The 19,097-nt window shown below is 31.5% G+C and overlaps 2 protein-coding genes across 3 annotated transcripts; both read left to right on the top strand.

Annotated features, from left to right (window-relative positions):
- The first annotated feature begins 1,205 nt into the window (after positions 1-1,205).
- Positions 1,206-2,611, top strand: LOC124931976 (vesicle-associated membrane protein 711-like). Its single transcript, XM_047472569.1, has 4 exons — positions 1,206-1,587; positions 1,903-2,093; positions 2,192-2,355; positions 2,436-2,611. The coding sequence occupies exons 1-4, from the start codon at positions 1,371-1,373 to the stop codon at positions 2,521-2,523; spliced, it is 660 nt and encodes a 219-aa protein (XP_047328525.1). The 5' UTR covers positions 1,206-1,370; the 3' UTR covers positions 2,524-2,611.
- Positions 2,612-6,984: 4,373 nt separating this feature from the next.
- LOC124932866 lies at positions 6,985-17,774 on the top strand. 2 transcript variants are annotated; one of them, XM_047473577.1, is made up of 10 exons: positions 6,986-8,414; positions 8,873-9,349; positions 9,455-9,756; positions 11,353-12,009; positions 12,091-12,369; positions 13,054-13,215; positions 13,299-14,174; positions 14,765-14,980; positions 15,826-16,086; positions 17,176-17,774. In XM_047473577.1, the coding sequence occupies exons 1-10, from the start codon at positions 7,031-7,033 to the stop codon at positions 17,452-17,454; spliced, it is 4,893 nt and encodes a 1,630-aa protein (XP_047329533.1). In that variant the 5' UTR covers positions 6,986-7,030; the 3' UTR covers positions 17,455-17,774. The 2 variants fall into 2 exon arrangements, with proteins under 2 accessions (XP_047329532.1, XP_047329533.1); XM_047473576.1 differs by having other exon boundaries at positions 6,985-8,414; positions 8,873-9,756.
- The last annotated feature ends 1,323 nt before the right edge of the window (positions 17,775-19,097 follow it).

Genomic DNA, 19,097 nt, shown 5'->3' with positions numbered 1-19,097 from the left:
ACAAAGGGGATTCCGAGAGTTCTTTTTAAAGAATTTCGATCCAATCTTAGCATATATCGCCCACATATTTCGATTGCGGATGTAATTGAAGAAAATGTGTCATTTAATTTAATGTGCAATGACTAAATCTAGATAGGACAATTAACGGTAATAATTTAATCTGATTATATTAGGAGTTGCAATGTTTTGCTAGAAGCCAACTACGATTAATGGGTTAAACCCACAACTATTATAATGGAGTCCTATGAGGTCACACACTTAGAATGACAGAATATATTAATGAGAATGAAATTCAATTCTGAATAATATATTAGATATTATTAATAATTAGAAATAATATTTTATTTATGAAATAAAATAATTGACTGATTATGGAAACATGATAGAAATAGTATTTTATTTATGAAATAAAATAATTAATAATGGTAAATTGATTATGGAAACATTATAGAAATAATATTTTATTTATGAAATAAAATATTTATCATGAATATTAATTCCAAAAAGGAGGAATGCCAAAAGATGGTCTTTTGGTTTTCTCTTCCCTGACTCTCTAATTTAACAGCTTAAATAGGGATATGGGAGAGAGAAGCAGTAATCGAAAACCTCATTTTTTTTCTCATAAAAAATTAAATTGTTTTTGTTGTTATTTCGTCCTAGCAGTCGAAGTCAACTGAATTTTGACGAGCTCATGTGGACCAACTAGAGAAGCAACACGTGAGGCTCTCATCCTTTATACTACAAGATATACCAAATTCACGCATCAAAAGTATCACTTTTTTAATAATGCTTTTAATCGTTAAATGCATGAACATCCTGAATAGATGTTAAGATAAGATCTTATTTTCCAGAACATACATTTAATGAATTTCAACAATAATAAATGTAATCAATTAATAGTTATCTGGGTGGTTAATTTATACATGGTTAGCTTAATTAACATATTTGAGATCTCTAGATTAATGGATCTTAATGTTATAATTTTTATATATATAATTTACATATTAGAATGAATAGAACCATTCAATTTTTTTATATAAATATTAAACCCAAAAAAAACACAAAACTGATATTATTCTTTCTTTTTTTTTATAATTTCTGAATGAAATTAGTAATGGATGAATTGAGAGAGAGAGAAAGTTAGTTAATTCTGTTTCGTTCTTCTCTTGTTGTCGTCTGCTGATTCGTTCCTTCCTTCCTTGTTTGCATTCGTATAATCAATCAATCAATCCATCAAACCTAATCTCAAAGATGCATAATCATACCTCCTTTCCTGATTCAAATCCTTCATTTACTTCTCCATCACTCTGATCCGTATAACCAGTAAGTAGTACAGATAACCAGCAGACCGAAACCAGAATCGTTCGGATATGGCGATTCTGTACGCCCTAGTGGCGAGAGGATCCGTTGTCTTAGCCGAGTACAGTGCGGCTTCCACGAACGCCAGCTCAATCGCCAGACAGATCCTGGAGAAGATAACCGGTGCCGATGATACAAACGTCTCCTACTCTCAAGATCGCTACATCTTTCACGTCAAACGCACTGATGGCTTATCCGTTCTCTGTATGGCCGACGAAACTGCTGGAAGTAAGTAACATATTCAAATGTTTAATCTTATCTGTCTTTCCAATCTCCTGATTCATTTCAAATGTTTGATTATCGATGATCATAAGTACACTATCAACATGAACATCTTAGCTAGGGTTAATTAACATAATCAATCTGATTTACCTTCTCAAGAACATCAAATCAAATGAAAATTGAATTTAAACCTGCAAACCCTAGTACATCACTGAGATCATGCAATGAAGAATCATTTATGCTAGGTATTTGCCCCTTGATTCTGCTGTTTTTTATTATCAGGTTCGATTCTAATTGAAAATACGTTTTATTTATTTGTAGGGAGGATTCCTTTTGCATTTTTGGAAGATATTCATCAAAAATTTGTGAAGACTTATGGAAGGGCAGTTCTTTCAGCCAATGCTTATGCAATGCATGATGAATTCTCGAGGGTGTTAAGTCAGCAAGTCGAGTATTATTCAAACGATCCAAATGCAGATAGGATAAATCGTCTTAAAGGTGAAATGAGTCAGGTAATGAATTTTTGATTGATTATTTACAAGCATCATGCATGGAATATGTTTTCAAATTTTTATGTATACTATGCATATTTTTGTAATCAATGTTGTAGGTAAGAAATGTTATGATCGAGAATATCGATAAGGTATTGGAAAGAGGTGATCGTTTAGAGCTATTAGTCGATAAAACTGCTAATATGCAAGGAACTGCTGTTCGTTTCAGAAAGCAAACTCGTCGATTCAGAAGTACAATGTGGTGGAGAAACGTCAAGCTTACGTTTGTTCTAACCGAATCAACGTTTTTTAGATCATTTTTTAAGAGATTTTTCACATTTTAATATGTTTTTTGTTTTGCAGGGGAGGACTGATTATAATTGTTCTTGTTCTTATTTATTTTGTGGTGGCTTTTGCTTGTCATGGACTAGCATTACCATCTTGTGTGTGAAGTAGTAAGAGTTTAAGATTTTTTTTGAGATCGGATCCAATTCTCTTCTTCTAAATGTAAGTAAATTATCGTGCATTGTTTCCGAGATTATCTTTGTCAAAATTGTGTGGGATAGAATTGCGAAAAAAAAAAAAATAGGTAACATTCAATGTGGGAACTTTGATATGATTATGTCATATGTGCACTTATTTGGGGAATGGATCATAAAGACATTGGCCTCATAATTCTCCACAAAATTGAACAATATTGACTGACTTATTTGTTCCTAATGTTTTTTTGTATGAGTTGAAATCTTAAAAAAAAATTAATACATAGATTTCTAGCATAATGAAAAGGGTTTCCATTCATTTGGTTACCAATCCAAACTCAAAGCATTGTTTGATATGGGTTATTTCAAACTAAATGTGTTTTTTTTTTTTATTAAGAAAAATATCTGAAAATTAACATTTTGTATTAAATGATTAACTTAATAATTCACTAAGGTATTTCAAGCAAAAAGAGTATGGTTCTTAAGAAATCAAATATCACGGGTTTGATTAATTCTCACTTAAAATATTTTTAAAATGTTTTAAGTTGAAATGAGTATCATAAATGTTAAGTGATGCTAGAATTATATATTAAAATAAAGATCGACTTAATATTAGTAATATTATAAAAATATATAATAAAAGAATGATTTTATGATTTAATTGATGATTTAACTAATTTAAAAAAATATATAATTTAAGCGTCGTTCGTATTTGTGTTTTTCAAATAACTCAACAAAATCAATTATCACATCACTCTATTTTTCATTCATTAAATCAATCAATTCATTAATCAAAATACTAAAATACCCTCTATTTTAAATTATTATTATTTATTTTATTTATATATATATAAATATTTCTTTTAAGTCTTTTTATCAAAAAAAAATATATATATATATATATTTCCTTAAAATCATCACCAATAATCATTATTTTCTTTCACCACACTATCTTATTTAGAATTAAAGGCTTGTTTGACTCAATGTTAGATTATAAAGCTTAAAAAAATAAATTTATGATTCCATTAATACATTAATACTTAAGGTATATTATCAATGTTTGGCAAGAGAAATCATTTATTTGGTCAAATAATTAATTTGGGACAACATTTTGAAACATAAAATTAATCAAAAGATAGATTCCTAAATTTATTGGAGATTTTTTTGGTCTAAATTCATACTCAAAATATAAAAGTTTCTTCAAATAAGTCCAATATAATCTCTTTATGTTTTATTTATTCCAATCTCCATAATTGAAGTTTTAAAAAGTTCATATAAAAAAAGGAATTATTATGATATCTTGTTAACAAGTACAAAAAATAACTAAAATTCAAAATTAAAAAGATAAAAAAAGTAAAACTATCCTCCATGAATAAATATATTCATAAAAAATAACACCACAAACCATAAATGGATGAAATATGACATTGTACAACAATCCACCACAACTAAGGAATTTCATCACGGTTTAAGTCAAAATTATCTTAATTATTATTATAATTATCATTATCGTTGAGATATTATTTCCTTCCGAAAAATAATTATCAAAATATTATAACATAATAACTAGCTTATTTATTTAAGTTTTACAAATATATTTTTTCGAGATATTACTCCCTTTCGAAAAATGATTATCAAGATATTATGAAATAAAAATTAGTTTATTCATTTAAGATATACAAATATTTCTTTTGTCAAACTATTTCTCATTTATTTGTTCACATTACTATTAAATGATAATGCAAACCAAACAAAATTGATCTATCTAGCCACAATATTATATTGAATTTTCTTATATCTATTTGTCAACATTAATTGTGATCTCTACCGGTCAAAGATTTGATGGACTGATATAAATTTTTTAAAGGTAAAAAGTTGTTTTCATTTTTATGGTAACAATTATGATAATTCAATTGAAAATATTCTTCTCTCCTAAACTATAGTAATAAAGAATGTGGTATCATACTATAACTTTCTAAAAATTCAAAAAAAAAAAAATGTTTGTAAAATTGTTTATTTAATATTTTCACTTAAATTTTATTGTTTATTACCTCTCAAGTTAAAAAGAGTCAATTTTTAAACTCCATTTTTTCTATATATGATTTGTTTTATATTGTGATTATTAATATATCAAATGTCATGAGTTTGATTCTCATTTAAAACGTCTTAAATTGAAGTAAATGTCATGAATGTGAGGTAATATAAGAATTCTCCGTTAAAAAAATTAAAAAATGATAACGATTAATTTTATTTTATTAATGTTTATTTTATGTTGGCTAACATAACATAGTCATAATGCCTTTTCAATTTTAAAATTTTTAATCTCTTAAAAATCCATGACAGATGATAATCCTAGGATTATCAATTTAATTTGTTCTTATAAGTAAAAATATGTTGAAACTTTCAAATACCACCTTTAAGATATTAATTATTAGAGAATCACCTTAAATACAGCCCATAAATTTCAAATTAGATTATAAAATAAATTACAAATAAAGATGCTTAGTATATAGTTGTTGAATAATATCTTGATTAAGATGAGTTTAGTATTAAGTTAGGTATCATTGTTGTATTTCTTATGTGTTTTTTTTTCTTGAAATAATTAACTAATTAAAAAGTATAATAAAATCAACTCCTTGTTTGAAAGCCACTTGTCTTTAAAAATATTTAAATTTCTTAATTATTTCAAATGTATTGAATGATTTTTTAGGGTTTAGACAAAATGAGAAAATAAAATTGAGTGGTACATAAATTTTAACTAGAGCTGTAATTATTGAAAATTTTAAACCACTTAAAGGTCATTTTATTAAAAAAAATCCTAAAAGATAAAAAAAAAGTGAGTTCAACATTAAGACAAAACAAACATTGCCTTAATTCAATGGAATCAACAAACATGTCACAATGAAATTAAACAGATTACAACAAGCAAACAACACAATTATTAAAATTTTAATGCGCCTTGAAGACCGAAATTTTGGTGACTACTCCAAACATGATATTCTAATTCTGATAAATCGTCTAATTTTTTGGATTCGTGAGTATTTGTATGCATGTATGAATAAGAGCATCATCATCCATCACAATTTAATTCCAAATTTATCCTTATTTCTAATTTTTATTCAGAAAATTCTAGCATTTCTTCTGTCCTTATACACTAGAACACATCAGCAAAGAAAGTATCACTTTTGACCTTAACAAAAGTAAATTCCTTAATATGACTCCAATCAATATGAAAAAAAGGGTTTGATATGCATAATAAAGGTTAAGTCTCACTAATGTTAATCAAACTCTAAATAAGTTAAAGTATTGAATAATAATATAAATAAACTCCATATCATAACACATGCACACTAATCAAACTAACCTTACTTATAAAAAAAACATTTATCTCAAATAATAAAAAAAAACTAAACAAATAATTAAATTCAAATAATCAAATATATTATCCCTTTAGAATTATTATTTTTTTGTGCAAGTTACATGTTAATTTAATTAAATATACAATTTTTTTGGTCATGAAACCTAAATTTAACCCTAAAAGTGTTTTGAAATAAATCACTATATACTAATTATTCCAATGAATGGTCAAATTAGTTTTTTTTTATTGGAATAATTGAGATTTCATAAATGCTTTTCCAAATCTCATATTTTGGATACATTATTATTAAAGTTATTCAAAACAATTATTTTATCTTAATAGTTTTAAAGATTGCTAATTTATTATTTACATAACATTTATAAATAAATAAATAAGTAAAATTAATTTAATTACCGAATTTCAGTGAAATAAGAGTTTTAACTATCGAATTTCAAAGAATCAGTAATCATAACCATCGATCCACATACATTTAATGGTTAAATTAGTGACATAATTTATTTATTTATAAATACCGTGTATATAATAAATTAACAAAATTTAGTTTTTGTATAATTTTTTTAAAAAAAATTCAAAATTGTAAAGCTTTAAAGAAGAAAAACGAATTCTCTCGTAAACCCTAATTTGATAATTTAATCCTAACTATTATATTATTTTAAAAAATATATAATTTTTCCTATATAATATTTAAAATAAAAGAGAAAAAAGAAGAAAATTTTGTCATTTAATTAAAATAGTAAATTTGATTATTATTATTATTAAAGATGATATAACCAAAATAATTGATAAATAATATGAAACAAACAAGTCGTAAGTGTACCCACCACCACCACATAATCGTGAAAAGAGAATAGGCAAGGCCGGGAGTGCGTAGCTTAACTATCTTGCGCCGTACTGTGTTTTCTCTCTCTCTCTTCCTCCTTTTCTCTTTCTCTCTCCTCGTAACCTTCCTCACTTCCGTCTTCTCTATTTTCCTCTCATAACTCAAATTAAAGAAAGAAGAAGAAGAACTATACTGTATATTTATATATATATATATATATAGAGAGAGAGAGAGATTCCTTGAGAGAGAGAGATAAACCTAGAAGAAGAAGAAGATACAAATGAAGCAGCTTAACACGTCATCATCATCATCGTCATCCGAGGCGGTATCATCATCTTCCTCGTTGTCATCATCGGACCAATCTCATGCCTCGGCAAGAATGACTCCATCTACATCTGTATCCCCGGCGGCGCTACATTCAGATAAATCAGCTCTCACTCCAGCGACAGAAGATCTCGCAGCTTCAAGAGACCCTACAGGAGGAGGTCAGGAATCAGTTCTCGTCGAACGAAGAGGAGACTTCGCCGCTATATGCAAATGGAATATACAAAATTTACCAAAACTTAAAGCCAGAGCCCTTTGGAGCAAGTATTTTGAAGTCGGAGGTTACGATTGTCGTCTTTTGGTTTATCCTAAAGGCGACTCTCAAGCTTTACCAGGTTACATCTCAATCTATCTCCAAATCATGGACCCTCGCGGTACGTCATCCTCGAAATGGGATTGCTTTGCCAGTTACCGTCTCACCGTTGTCAATCCTATTGACGAATCCAAGTCTATTCATCGAGATTCATGGCATCGTTTCTCGAGTAAGAAGAAATCGCACGGTTGGTGTGATTTTACACCCTCAGTTTCCATTCTCGACCCTAAATCTGGATTTTTGTTTAATAACGATTCGGTACTCATAACTGCTGATATTCTTGTATTGAATGAATCCGTAACCTTTTCACGTGATAACAATGAATTGCAATCGAGTTCTTTGTCACCGTCAATTGTAACAGGACCAACTGTTGGTGATGTTTTGAGTGGCAAATTTACTTGGAAGGTTCATAACTTTAATCTCTTTAAAGAGATGATTAAAACTCAGAAGATAATGAGCCCGGTTTTCCCTGCCGGAGAGTGTAACCTTAGAATTAGTGTTTACCAGAGCTCTGTTAACGGCGTGGACTATCTATCAATGTGTTTGGAAAGTAAAGATACCGAGAAAACTTTGGGATCTGATCGGAGCTGTTGGTGTTTGTTCCGAATGTCAGTTTTGAATCAAAAACCTGGGATGAATCATATGCATAGAGACTCTTATGGGCGTTTTGCTGCTGATAACAAAAATGGGGACAACACGAGCTTAGGATGGAATGATTACATGAAGATGTCGGATTTTATTGGGTCAGATTCAGGGTTCTTGGTGGATGATATGGCGGTTTTCAGCACGTCTTTTCATGTGATTAAGGAGCTCAGCAGCTTCTCAAAGAATGGAGGATTAATTGCAGCTAGGACAGGAAATGGGGCAAGGAAATCAGATGGTCATATGGGAAAGTTCACTTGGAGGATTGAAAATTTCACCAGGTTAAAGGACCTGCTAAAAAAGAGAAAGATAACTGGCCTTTGTATCAAGAGCAGAAGGTTTCAAATTGGCAATAGGGATTGCCGGCTTATTGTTTATCCCCGTGGTATGCAATTACTACAGAAAGAGACTTTGAGTTTGTTTGATGTTTTTGTTTTAAATAATCCGATCTTTTGGGAAAAAGATTGTTTGATGAAAAATTGGATTATTTGGGTTAAATGACTAAAATATCATGTATTCAATACTTTTAAATGTTACAAAGATAGAATATTTTAGTTGATGATTTGAATAATTTGATTGATGATGGAAAAAGTAACCCATAACAAGGCCTTCTATTCCAATGGATTCTGTTTTAATACATAGACAATCATATTTTTCAAAAATGTTCATTGTTTGTCAGTCACTGGATTGATTCTGTTTTTTCTTTTGAAATGTTAGATTGAAGATAGGCATGGCTCATCGTTTTCGTGGTGATCTGTGTCTACAATGGAAACTGTTTGAGCTGTATCTCCATTTTTATAGAAATGAACTGATTAAAACTGTTCTTAATTCTTGATGTATCAGGACAGTCTCAACCACCTTGTCACCTTTCAGTATTTCTGGAGGTTACTGATACAAGAAACACATCAACTGATTGGAGTTGTTTTGTTAGTCACCGTTTATCAGTTGTTAACCAGAGGATGGAGGAGAAGTCTGTCTCAAAAGAATCACAAAACCGTTACTCCAAAGCTGCAAAGGACTGGGGCTGGCGTGAATTTGTGACACTGACTAGTCTCTTTGACCAAGATTCTGGATTTCTCGTTCAGGACACTGTTGTATTCTCTGCTGAAGTACTAATACTCAAAGAGACGTCCATAATGCAAGATTTTGGCAATCAAGACTTAGAGATGAGTTCTAGTTCTATCTGTCCGACAGATACAGTTGATGTTAGAAGCTCATTCACATGGAAGGTGGAAAACTTCATCTCTTTCAAAGATATAATGGAGACCCGGAAAATCTTTAGCAAATTTTTCCAAGTTGGTGGATGCGAGCTTCGAATTGGTGTGTTTTTTTTGTTCTTAGTTAAACAGTCTCACTATCTCGTGTTTTTGGCTTGTAATCCTTTTTTCTTTCTTTTTCCATTCTTTGTATTTGCCTATGATGCAGGTGTTTATGAGTCGTTTGACACAATTTGTATATATCTGGAGAGTGATCAATCAAGTGGAACTGATCCCGATAAGAACTTCTGGGTCAAATACAGGATGGCTATAATCAATCAAAAGAACTCGGCCAAGACTGTGTTGAAAGTGTCTTCAATATGTACAAAGACGTGGAATAACTCAGTTCTACAATTCATGAAGGTTTCAGACATGCTGGAGGCTGATGCTGGTTTCCTTGTCCGTGACACGGTCGTGTTCGTTTGTGAGATCTTGGACTGCTGTCCCTGGTTTGAGTTTTCGGATCTGGAGGTTGAGTATTTATACTCATTTTTTAATGACAATCAAATTTATTCAACTGTTCACATGAGATTAGAAGTTATTTTTTTATTCAACTGTTCAACTCTAGTGCTGCATTGGAAACACTTATTGTTTCTGTATCTGATCCTTTCGAGATATGGAAACGTAAATAAATTTTTGAATTTGTTTATGACTAAATTTAGTTTCAAAACGTTTTTGTATCTGGAAACTGATCTAGATAGAGAAATAATATGTGTTTCCAAAATGAAGGAGCTCTTGAGACACTTCTCATCATATTCCTCCAAATAACCTTTGAGAACTTACAATCATATGAAAGATGCTCAAGTCTTTCACTGTTGCATCTGTACATGGGGAACAAACACTTTATGTTACTGAATCTAGATCCAGATATGAAACTGTCAATAAATTTCTGTATCCGTGTCTCAGTAAGTTCAAGTTTCAAACTTGATCTGATATCCAACAGTGAAAAAGTGTTTTCAGATGGGGTCATTAATATAGGACCAAATTTGATCTTTGGTCAAACTGAATCAGAAGATGAACTAGTGTCCGAGAATACTATAAGTGTTCCAAACAATCTTCCTGCAAGTAACTTCTTGTAACCCTTTTTCCTAATGGCGTCCCGCGCCTTCTTTGTGGGATATTTTCTTCTTAAAACTTTTTCCAAATCCATCTATTACACACAATCAGAATTCAGGTCATGCTATTAACCTTCTAATTCGACTTGCTCTCCTCTATGCTTCGAATGGGCCTGTCTTTTCCATTTACCCACCCTTTTATCTTGAATAGTAGCCACCTTAGATGCATCACTAGTAACCAGATCTCTCAAGTGTGGAAAATGTTAGAGTGTCATCCCATTAACCCAAAGATTAAACCAAAACAAAGTGTCTTGAACATGATCTGTTCTAAGAGGTTGGAGTCGGAAGTTCGATTCCCAGTGAAAGCACCTTGACTGAAGTGGGAGGTCATGGTGGTGGGAGGTGAGCTCTCTCTAGAGACATACTGAAAAGCATACCTTTCGAACCCGGAGAAGGCACAATACATTAAAGTACCAATACACGGACTTGGCTTTAAGCATCCGTTTGAAAATACCTTTGAACTTAGATTGGAACATTTCCTTCAAGAGGTACCAGATTGGCTAATGCTCCCAGGTTGATGCGAAGAAGCCCACAAGAAGACTTTTTACCTTTATTGTGCTAGCCTCGTCCAGGGAAAAAGGGTCTAAAAAAAGCCTCGCTACCATTCCCAGATAACACCTTAATTGTGTCACAGTAATATGTGAAATAATGTTAAATCACACTTTACATTAGTGCTCCTTATTATACTTTCTACAGATTAAATTAGAAAGTTATACACTTAATTGTCACTGGATAGCAAAGGAACAATCAATTTGCTAATGTTTTCTGTTCACATTAGACATGGGTGGGGTCAAGATAACTGTTGTAGAAGGCTAAAAACGGATAAAATTTACACGATTCTCAATAGCCTCCCTAGTTCAGATTGTACTAATGACATGAAAATCAAGTTTTTTTGAAAATTAATCCATGGCATTCAGTCTTCTTTGTATTGATCTCATATAGTAACCTGCAGGTTTTTGCTTCTGAAGATGATCAGGATGCTCTGACAACTGATCCTGATGAACTTATCGACTCTGATGATAGTGAAGAGATTAGTGGAGATGAAGAAGATATTTTCGGGACGCTTCTCACTAGGGCAGGGTTTCACCTCACGTATGGAGATAATTCTTCAGATCCACATGTTACTTTAAGAGAGAAGCTTCTTATGGATGCTGGTGCAATTGCTGGCTTTCTAACGGGACTGCGTGTTTATCTGGATGATCCTGCTAAAGTAAAGCGTTTACTTCTTCCACCCAAGGTATCTGCTGGTAATGATGGGAAATCAAACAAAAACGACGAATCATCTCCGAGTCTTCTAAATTTGCTGATGGGAGTCAAAGTTCTGCAGCAAGCAATTATTGATCTGTTGTTGGATATAATGGTGGAATGCTGTCAGCCTTCTGAAGGAAGTTGTAACGATGATTACTTGGATGTGAACTCAAAAAATTCTCAAGATGGAAGTATCGAATCTGCAAAACATCCTGTAAATGACAGATTGGATGCAGCAGCTGCTGAAAGAACCGACACTTCTGCTGTACAAAGTTCGGATATGAGTGGTTTTGTTACGCCTACTTCCCCTCCTGAGACATCCGCAACTGATTCTTTGGAAAATGCTTCTCTTCTCTCTAAGGTATAAGTTTTATCATCTTGTGTGGCAAATTCCTTTGCTTGAGTTGTTTCAAACAGACTTATCAGAGATTTTCTATTGCAGACCAAATGGCCAGAGCAATCCGAGGAGCTTTTAGGTTTGATTGTGAACTCATTGAGAGCACTAGATGGAGTTATACCTCAAGGTTGTCCTGAACCAAGACGAAGGCCTCAATCTGCCAAAAAAATTGCTCTTGTTTTGGATAAGGCTCCTAAGCATCTGCAGCCTGACCTCGTTGCTTTGGTGCCCAAATTGGTTGAGCAGTCCGAGCATCCACTTGCTGCTTGTGCACTTATGGAGAGGCTCGAGAAGCCTGACGCAGAACCGGCACTGAGAATTCCTGTGAGATCATATTAATGCTTCTGCATTATTTTTCGTATTTTTAGAAAAAAAATTTGTTTCACGTATAAAGTGGTTTATTTAGATTATTTAGACATCAGACTAAAATATGCTCAGTAATTAATATTTTAAAGTCTTATAAATAATAAAGGGTAATTAGTATTTTGGTTGATGATTTGAATTATGAGACTGTTGAATGATGAGATTGTGATTTATTTGAAAAGAATCCCAAATAATCCACATCAAACAAAACACTTATGGGTCTTGTTTGAAATAGGGTTATTTGAAAATAATCACCTATCTAGGGCTATTTGAATAATCAGGTGATTATTTTCAAGTCATTTGGGGATATTTGAGTAAAAAAGACATTAGGAATATACATATTATTTTTAATGATAAAGGGTATTTTGTGTGATGATTTTATCGATCTGATTGTTGATTGGATAGTGGGTCATTGGAAATTATCTCAAACAACACACATCAAACAATGCCTAGGCTTCTAGAGTTTTATTTTTTAAATGTATAAGATTGTATTAATAAAGTTGACACAAGAATGACTTCTAATAATACAAACATGGTAAATACCAAGTCTTGTTTATTGAACAATTCAGCCATCAAGCCACGTTGAATTGACATTTGTAGTTTATGGTGTTATTCTTGTCATAACTGTAAATCTTTGCTTATCAGGTATTTGGTGCTCTAAGCCAATTAGAGTGTAGTACTGATGTCTGGGAGCGTATACTCTTCCAGTCCTTTGGGCTCTTGGAAGACTCAAATGATGAACCTCTCACAGCAACAGTTGACTTTATATTCAAGGCTGCATTACAGAGCCAACATCTTTCAGAAGCGGTTTGCATCCATTTCCATGATGAGAACTTGAGAATCCTGTGTTTTTAATGTTTGTATGTATGATTTGTATTATTCCTTTGCAGGTAAGGTCTGTTCGTAATAGGCTGAAAGACCTGAGAGAGGAGGTTTCCCCCTGCATCCTTGATTATATGGGTAGAATGGTAAATAGCTGTCCAGACGTTGCTGAAGCTATTTTAAGAGATATAGATTGCGACAGTGATTCAGGCGAAAGGCCAACAACATCTTCTGGACTATTTGTCTTTGGCGAAAATTCCACTAGTTCTGAAAACCGTCGTTTTTCAGACATCTATGTCTTGATTGAGATGCTATCAATTCCTTGCCTTGCTATCGAAGCTTCCCAGATTTTTGAGAGATCAGTGGCTCGAGGGGCACTTACGCCTCAGTCTGTTGCCATGGTCTTGGAAAGAAGGCTTGCACAATATGTCGCGGATTGTTTGGATTCAGATGTGGTAATTGATGGAGATACAATTGAGCAGCTGAGAGTCGAGCGGGATGATTTTTCATCTATACTTGGTCTTGCTGAGACTCTGTCCCTTTCAAGAGATACCTCTGTTAGAGAATTTGTAAAGACTTTGTATACTATACTGTTCAAATGGTATACTAATGAGTCTTATAGATTGAGGATGATTAAGAGGCTTGTCGATCGTGCTGTAAGCACAATGGATAACTGCCGTGAGTTTGACCTGGATTTGGAAATTTTGGTTATATTGATGTGTGAAGAAGAAGAAATAGTACGGCCAGTTCTAAGCATGATGCGTGAGGTAACCGAACTTGCAAATGTTGATCGAGCAGCTCTTTGGCATCAGCTATGTGGTAGTGAAGATGAAATTGTTCGTATCCGTGAGGAGAGGAAAGTCGAAATTTCCGACATGGCTAAAGAGAAGGCTTCATTAATGCAAAAACTAAGTGATTCCGAGGCTGTTAACAGCCGTCTTAAGGTATTATATATTGGAGTGATTAGCCTATTTGTAAACTATCTTTGTCACAATCTCCGTGGAAAATTAACCCAACTGGGTAGCTCAATTAGGAAAAGTCTTCTCTACGAGACCAAATGTCTCACGTTCGATTCCCACTAAGCTGAATGAGAGTGAAATGTCATGACTGTGGGGGTCGTGCTAGCTTCCTCTAGGGTAACTCTGGTTTTGAAAACAAAAAAATCATATTGGAAAATTATCAAAGTTAAATTTGAAAGTGGATTTCTTTAGTTTGGTATGAGATTTTTTATGGATCAACTAAATTATCTTTTGGATCATGATCTTGATTATGGGAGATTTGTGTTGCTTCATTTGGTATTCAGATTATTTTCTAGATCATCACCCAAATTATAGTGTAATCTTTTGCTTCATTTGGTACAGAGATGAGATTTTTTTTCTCGATCATGAATCATTGTGTTTACTGTTTATTGGCAAACATGATATGTTCAACATGGATTTATTTTCTATTACAAAACAGTCCAATTTCTTTTATCATATATATTGTATTGAATCTTTCTTGGATGGTAACTTTGAATGCATCCATGTCATGCCAGTCTGAGCTCAAGGCCGAGACAGATCGTTCTGCTCGAGAGCGGAAGGAGTTCTCAGAACAGATACAAGAAGCAGAAAATCAACTTGAATGGCTTCGTTCCGAGAAAGAGGATGAAGTTGCTAAGCTTGTGTCTGAGAAGAAAGCCCTTCAAGACCGTCTCCACGACACAGAAACACAGCTTGCGCAGCTCAAGTCTCGAAAACGCGATGAACTGAAGGTAACTAACTAGCCTGATTATAAGTTATATACATATATCTGTTTCCTTTATGATTGGGGGAAAATGCGTGCAATTTGTGAAGAATACCAGATGGTTTCCTTAGTAGTATCTTGTACAAAGTAGATGATAATTGAATATTTTGAAATGGTAGTACTCATATCGAGGTTAGTCATAGATCATAAGTAATATGCATATAGTGGGTGTTCAGAAGACCAAAGGGCATATTAAGGGTGAATTGGAAATGATGAATTTAAGTGTCAAGTGTTAATTGAACACATGTATGAAAATAAATGCGGAATAAAGCAAATGAAATATCTAAATTTCAAGTACATGATATGTAAGTTAATTTGATAAAATTTGGAATTAATGCTGGGAAGATACAACATATACTATTTTACCCTTATAATGACATAAGTTGAGTAATCTCTAGGGTTAAAGTTGTATTTTGGATGCTATTGAGTCAAGTCATTCATAGCTTATTGAATTAATTCAGATTTTGTAGCTTAGTTTGAGCTGAATCTAATTTTGTGATATAATAACAGTTATCAAATGAACTAATTTTATAGAGATTTAAAGAGAGGATTCTTCATATATTTGGGGATAGGAAACTAGAAGAAAACTAATTAAATGAAAGTACAACTTCTTAGATAAGGATAAATAAACCTTTGTTGTCAAGATAAACAACCCCAACCACTTAGGGTAAATGTTTTTGGAAATGATAAAAGTGTGATTTGATAGGCCTAGTTTGATATTTCCACAAATTTAAATAAACACTTAAATCATTTAGATTAAGTGCTAAGTTGTGTCCCATATTTGGTTGATTTTGATTTACTTATCTATGGCAGAAAGTTATGAAGGAAAAAAACACTCTAGCCGAGAGGTTAAAAAGTGCTGAATCTGCCCGCAAAAGATTTGATGATGAGCTAAAACGCTATGCCACGGAAAATGTTTCACGTGAAGAGATCCGTCAGTCACTTGAGGATGAAGTTCGAAGGTTGACGCAGACAGTAGGGCAAAGTGAAGGGGAAAAACGTGAGAAAGAAGAACAAATCGCTAGATGTGAAGCATACATTGATGGCATGGAGTCCAAATTACAGGCTTGTCAGGTTCTCATTTCAGCCATAGTTATTTTGTTGCTCTTCTACTCTACTTTGCTGCTAGATAGTCTTGCTAATCTCAATCTTCATGATACATTTTTTTATTGGTATAGATGATACATTTTCTTGAGACCTTATTATTAAATATTTGGTAAAAAATGCAGACCTTGTCTCATCTCGATTTTTTTCGTAGTTGGATCAGCATTATTTGGCAAATGAACATATTTTCGTTTCGTATAAAAGTGTAGTTAGACTTTTTACTAGCTCATAAGTTGGATCTTAGTCTGGATGTCAAACCAAGTTTGAGCTGGATGAGATTACAAATCAAAATTTGCTCTTCCAGAAAAAAAAAGCGTCTCTTTTGGTTAAGTAGTTAGTTGGTCAATCACTCAATTGTATAAATATGTGTGGAGTCCTGTTAGTTTGAATCATTCAAATATATGTTTTATTGTAATTTTGTTTCTTTCCACTTAATGAAATTCTTCTCCTCGCCAGTGATTTCTTTGTCTCAACCCTAGTTTTCTAGATACTTTGTATCATAATGAGCCTATTTGAAAACAAGTATTTTAAAATTGAAAGTGGTTTTCCTTTTTGTTTTGTAGATCTTTTGCTTCATTTGGTATAAATATTATTTTCTTGAATTATGAACTAGATTATTTGATCAGATTTTGGATAAATATTATTTTTTGAATCATCTTCCATATTATTTTCATTTTCATTGTAAGTTTTGACAAAATGTAGATTTCTGTATGGATCATTAAACCTTGATAACAAATTGTAGATATAGTAAGTGACCCAACTAACTGTAAATAGGATTAGAAAGTATGGTAGAATCCTTCTATATGTGAGTATGTTGAATGGAATGGAGGTTTGCAGTCATCTCTTAATCCTCTATTCTCTCATCTAAGAGGCTTCAACCATTCTTATTTCCCGTCAACATTCCTTATTTGAAAACGGTTATTTTTTCTTTTTGGTATAAGATGGCTTCATTTGATATAAAATTATCTGAAGATCTATATTATTGTGTGTGCTTTTTCTTCATTTGGCTTAAAATTTACAACCATAACATAATATTTGTTACTTGGTTTATCCTTGCAGCAATACATTCACAGCCTCGATGTCTCACTCCGAGAAGAGATGTCGAGGAATGCACCATTATATGGAGCAGGTTTAGAAGCTTTATCGATGAAGGAATTAGAAACAGTAGCACATATCCACGAAGAAGGTCTAAAACAGATCCATACTCTCCAACATCGAAATGGATTGTTGTTTCCATCAAATGCCCCTCAAATGGGTGTCGGTTTGTCTCCTTCTTCGAATGGGCATACTAATGGTAACATAGGATCTTGGTTTAGCCATTCTACTACACCCATGTAAGGTGATTGATTCTCTCTTTTCCATTATTTTTTTTTTTTTTTTGTCTTTCCCATTTCCTCTAGATGGCTTTGAGCAATCTATATTTGTGTTGGGTTAGGCTTATTTTGGCGGATGATAGAATTGTTGAAATATGCAATGGAGTAAAGAAATAAGATAGAGATTTCAAAGCTATGGCATATAGGATTTTTTTGTTTTGTTTTTTGTTTTGTATTTCTTAGGTTTCTTATTAGTTCAACAGTAAAACATCTGGTATTTGAAAAAATGCCTTATTGTCACCATTCCTTTTTTCTTTCAATGAAAAAGGTTCTATTTTTATGGAATAATTTGTTTTTTATTTTGCCAATCTTTTAATTGTTGAAATTTTCTTATTGATGAGTAGGACTGATCTCAACTTGTCTAAAGTTGGCATACCGCCTTACTTTCGTTTGAAAGTTGACGGTGGTGAGTTGTTTCGTACGATCTCGTGATTGTGAGGTTGTTCTAGCTTTGTTAGAGAATAAATTTTGATTTTTAGAAAGAAAAATTTAAGTATGAGAAACAATATAAGTTCTTAGTTGTTTGCTATGTATTTGTCTTTTTCAGTATTATTTATGCTTTTAGGAAGTCTATTTGTAGGATTTAGATTAAGATACTTATGTGATAGAGTAATTGTTATGATATTATAATAATTTTAGGTTAAGAAAATATATTATTATATATTTTTTTAAAGGGTATATTAGTGGTGTACATTTAAATTGATCCGAACATTCCATCCAATGTATCTACAAAATTTAAATTTTATAATAAAAATTGATATATTATTAGTGTTGGATATAATATCAAGTTAAATGTGAATTATTAAGTGTATATGGTTGAATATTTAAATAATTATCCTGATTAAATTTAAATTATTTAAAAAAATATCTAATCCAATGTCTTAATCTTGCATGACAAATTTTGTTTAAAAAAAAACTAAATTTTAAGACTATATTTTTTTACCACTTATATAGAGCAATTCAAAAGAGGACGCTATGAATCGATAATAATTACTGTTTTGTTGGGGTAAAGAAATAATATTGATAATATTTGATTTGTACAGTAATTAATAATTTTTTATATATTTATAAGTTTTATTAATCTTGTTTATTTTTTTCTTATTATTACTCAATTAAAAATATATAAATAAATTAATTAATTCAATATATATATATATATATAAACAAACAAATAAATAAATAGATAAGAAAAAGAGAAATAATTAGTCCAAATTAATTTTTTTTAATAAATTTTATGTTTAATTTTTCATTCTCTTTATATATATATTTATTAATTATTATTGATATAATTTGATTTATTTATATTATAAATTTTAACGTATTTATTTGAATAAAAATAATTTTGATAATTATTAATTTATGTCAGTATATTTTTTTTATTTGATTTTGATATGGAAAAATTATTATTTTATACTAAAATTAATTAAATGAGAATTATTAAAATTATAAAATATCATTTTAAATAAAACTAATAAACATATATTAAATTACACATAATAAACAAGTTATATATATCCATTAAAATAAAAGAAAATCAAATTGTAATAATTTGATCTATAATTTTATTTTTAAAGAATCTTATACAAAATTATATGTTCTAATATGAGG

Source organism: Impatiens glandulifera, chromosome 3 (assembly GCF_907164915.1).
Source record: "Impatiens glandulifera chromosome 3, dImpGla2.1, whole genome shotgun sequence".
Taxonomy (NCBI): Eukaryota; Viridiplantae; Streptophyta; class Magnoliopsida; order Ericales; family Balsaminaceae; genus Impatiens; species Impatiens glandulifera.
The sequence above is the reverse complement of the archived record's forward strand: the minus strand, read 5'-3'. Positions and strand labels throughout refer to the sequence as shown.

Coding starts and splice junctions, on each gene's coding strand:
- LOC124931976 (XM_047472569.1), top strand. CDS start 1,371: ATGGCGATTCTGTACGCCCTAGTGGCGAGAGGATCCGTTGTCTTAGCC. Junction 1,588..1,902: donor GGCCGACGAAACTGCTGGAA/GTAAGTAACATA, acceptor ATTTATTTGTAG/GGAGGATTCCTTTTGCATTT. Junction 2,094..2,191: donor TTAAAGGTGAAATGAGTCAG/GTAATGAATTTT, acceptor TCAATGTTGTAG/GTAAGAAATGTTATGATCGA.
- LOC124932866 (XM_047473576.1), top strand. CDS start 7,031: ATGAAGCAGCTTAACACGTCATCATCATCATCGTCATCCGAGGCGGTA. Junction 12,370..13,053: donor AACCGGCACTGAGAATTCCT/GTGAGATCATAT, acceptor TTTGCTTATCAG/GTATTTGGTGCTCTAAGCCA. Junction 16,087..17,175: donor CCAAATTACAGGCTTGTCAG/GTTCTCATTTCA, acceptor TTATCCTTGCAG/CAATACATTCACAGCCTCGA.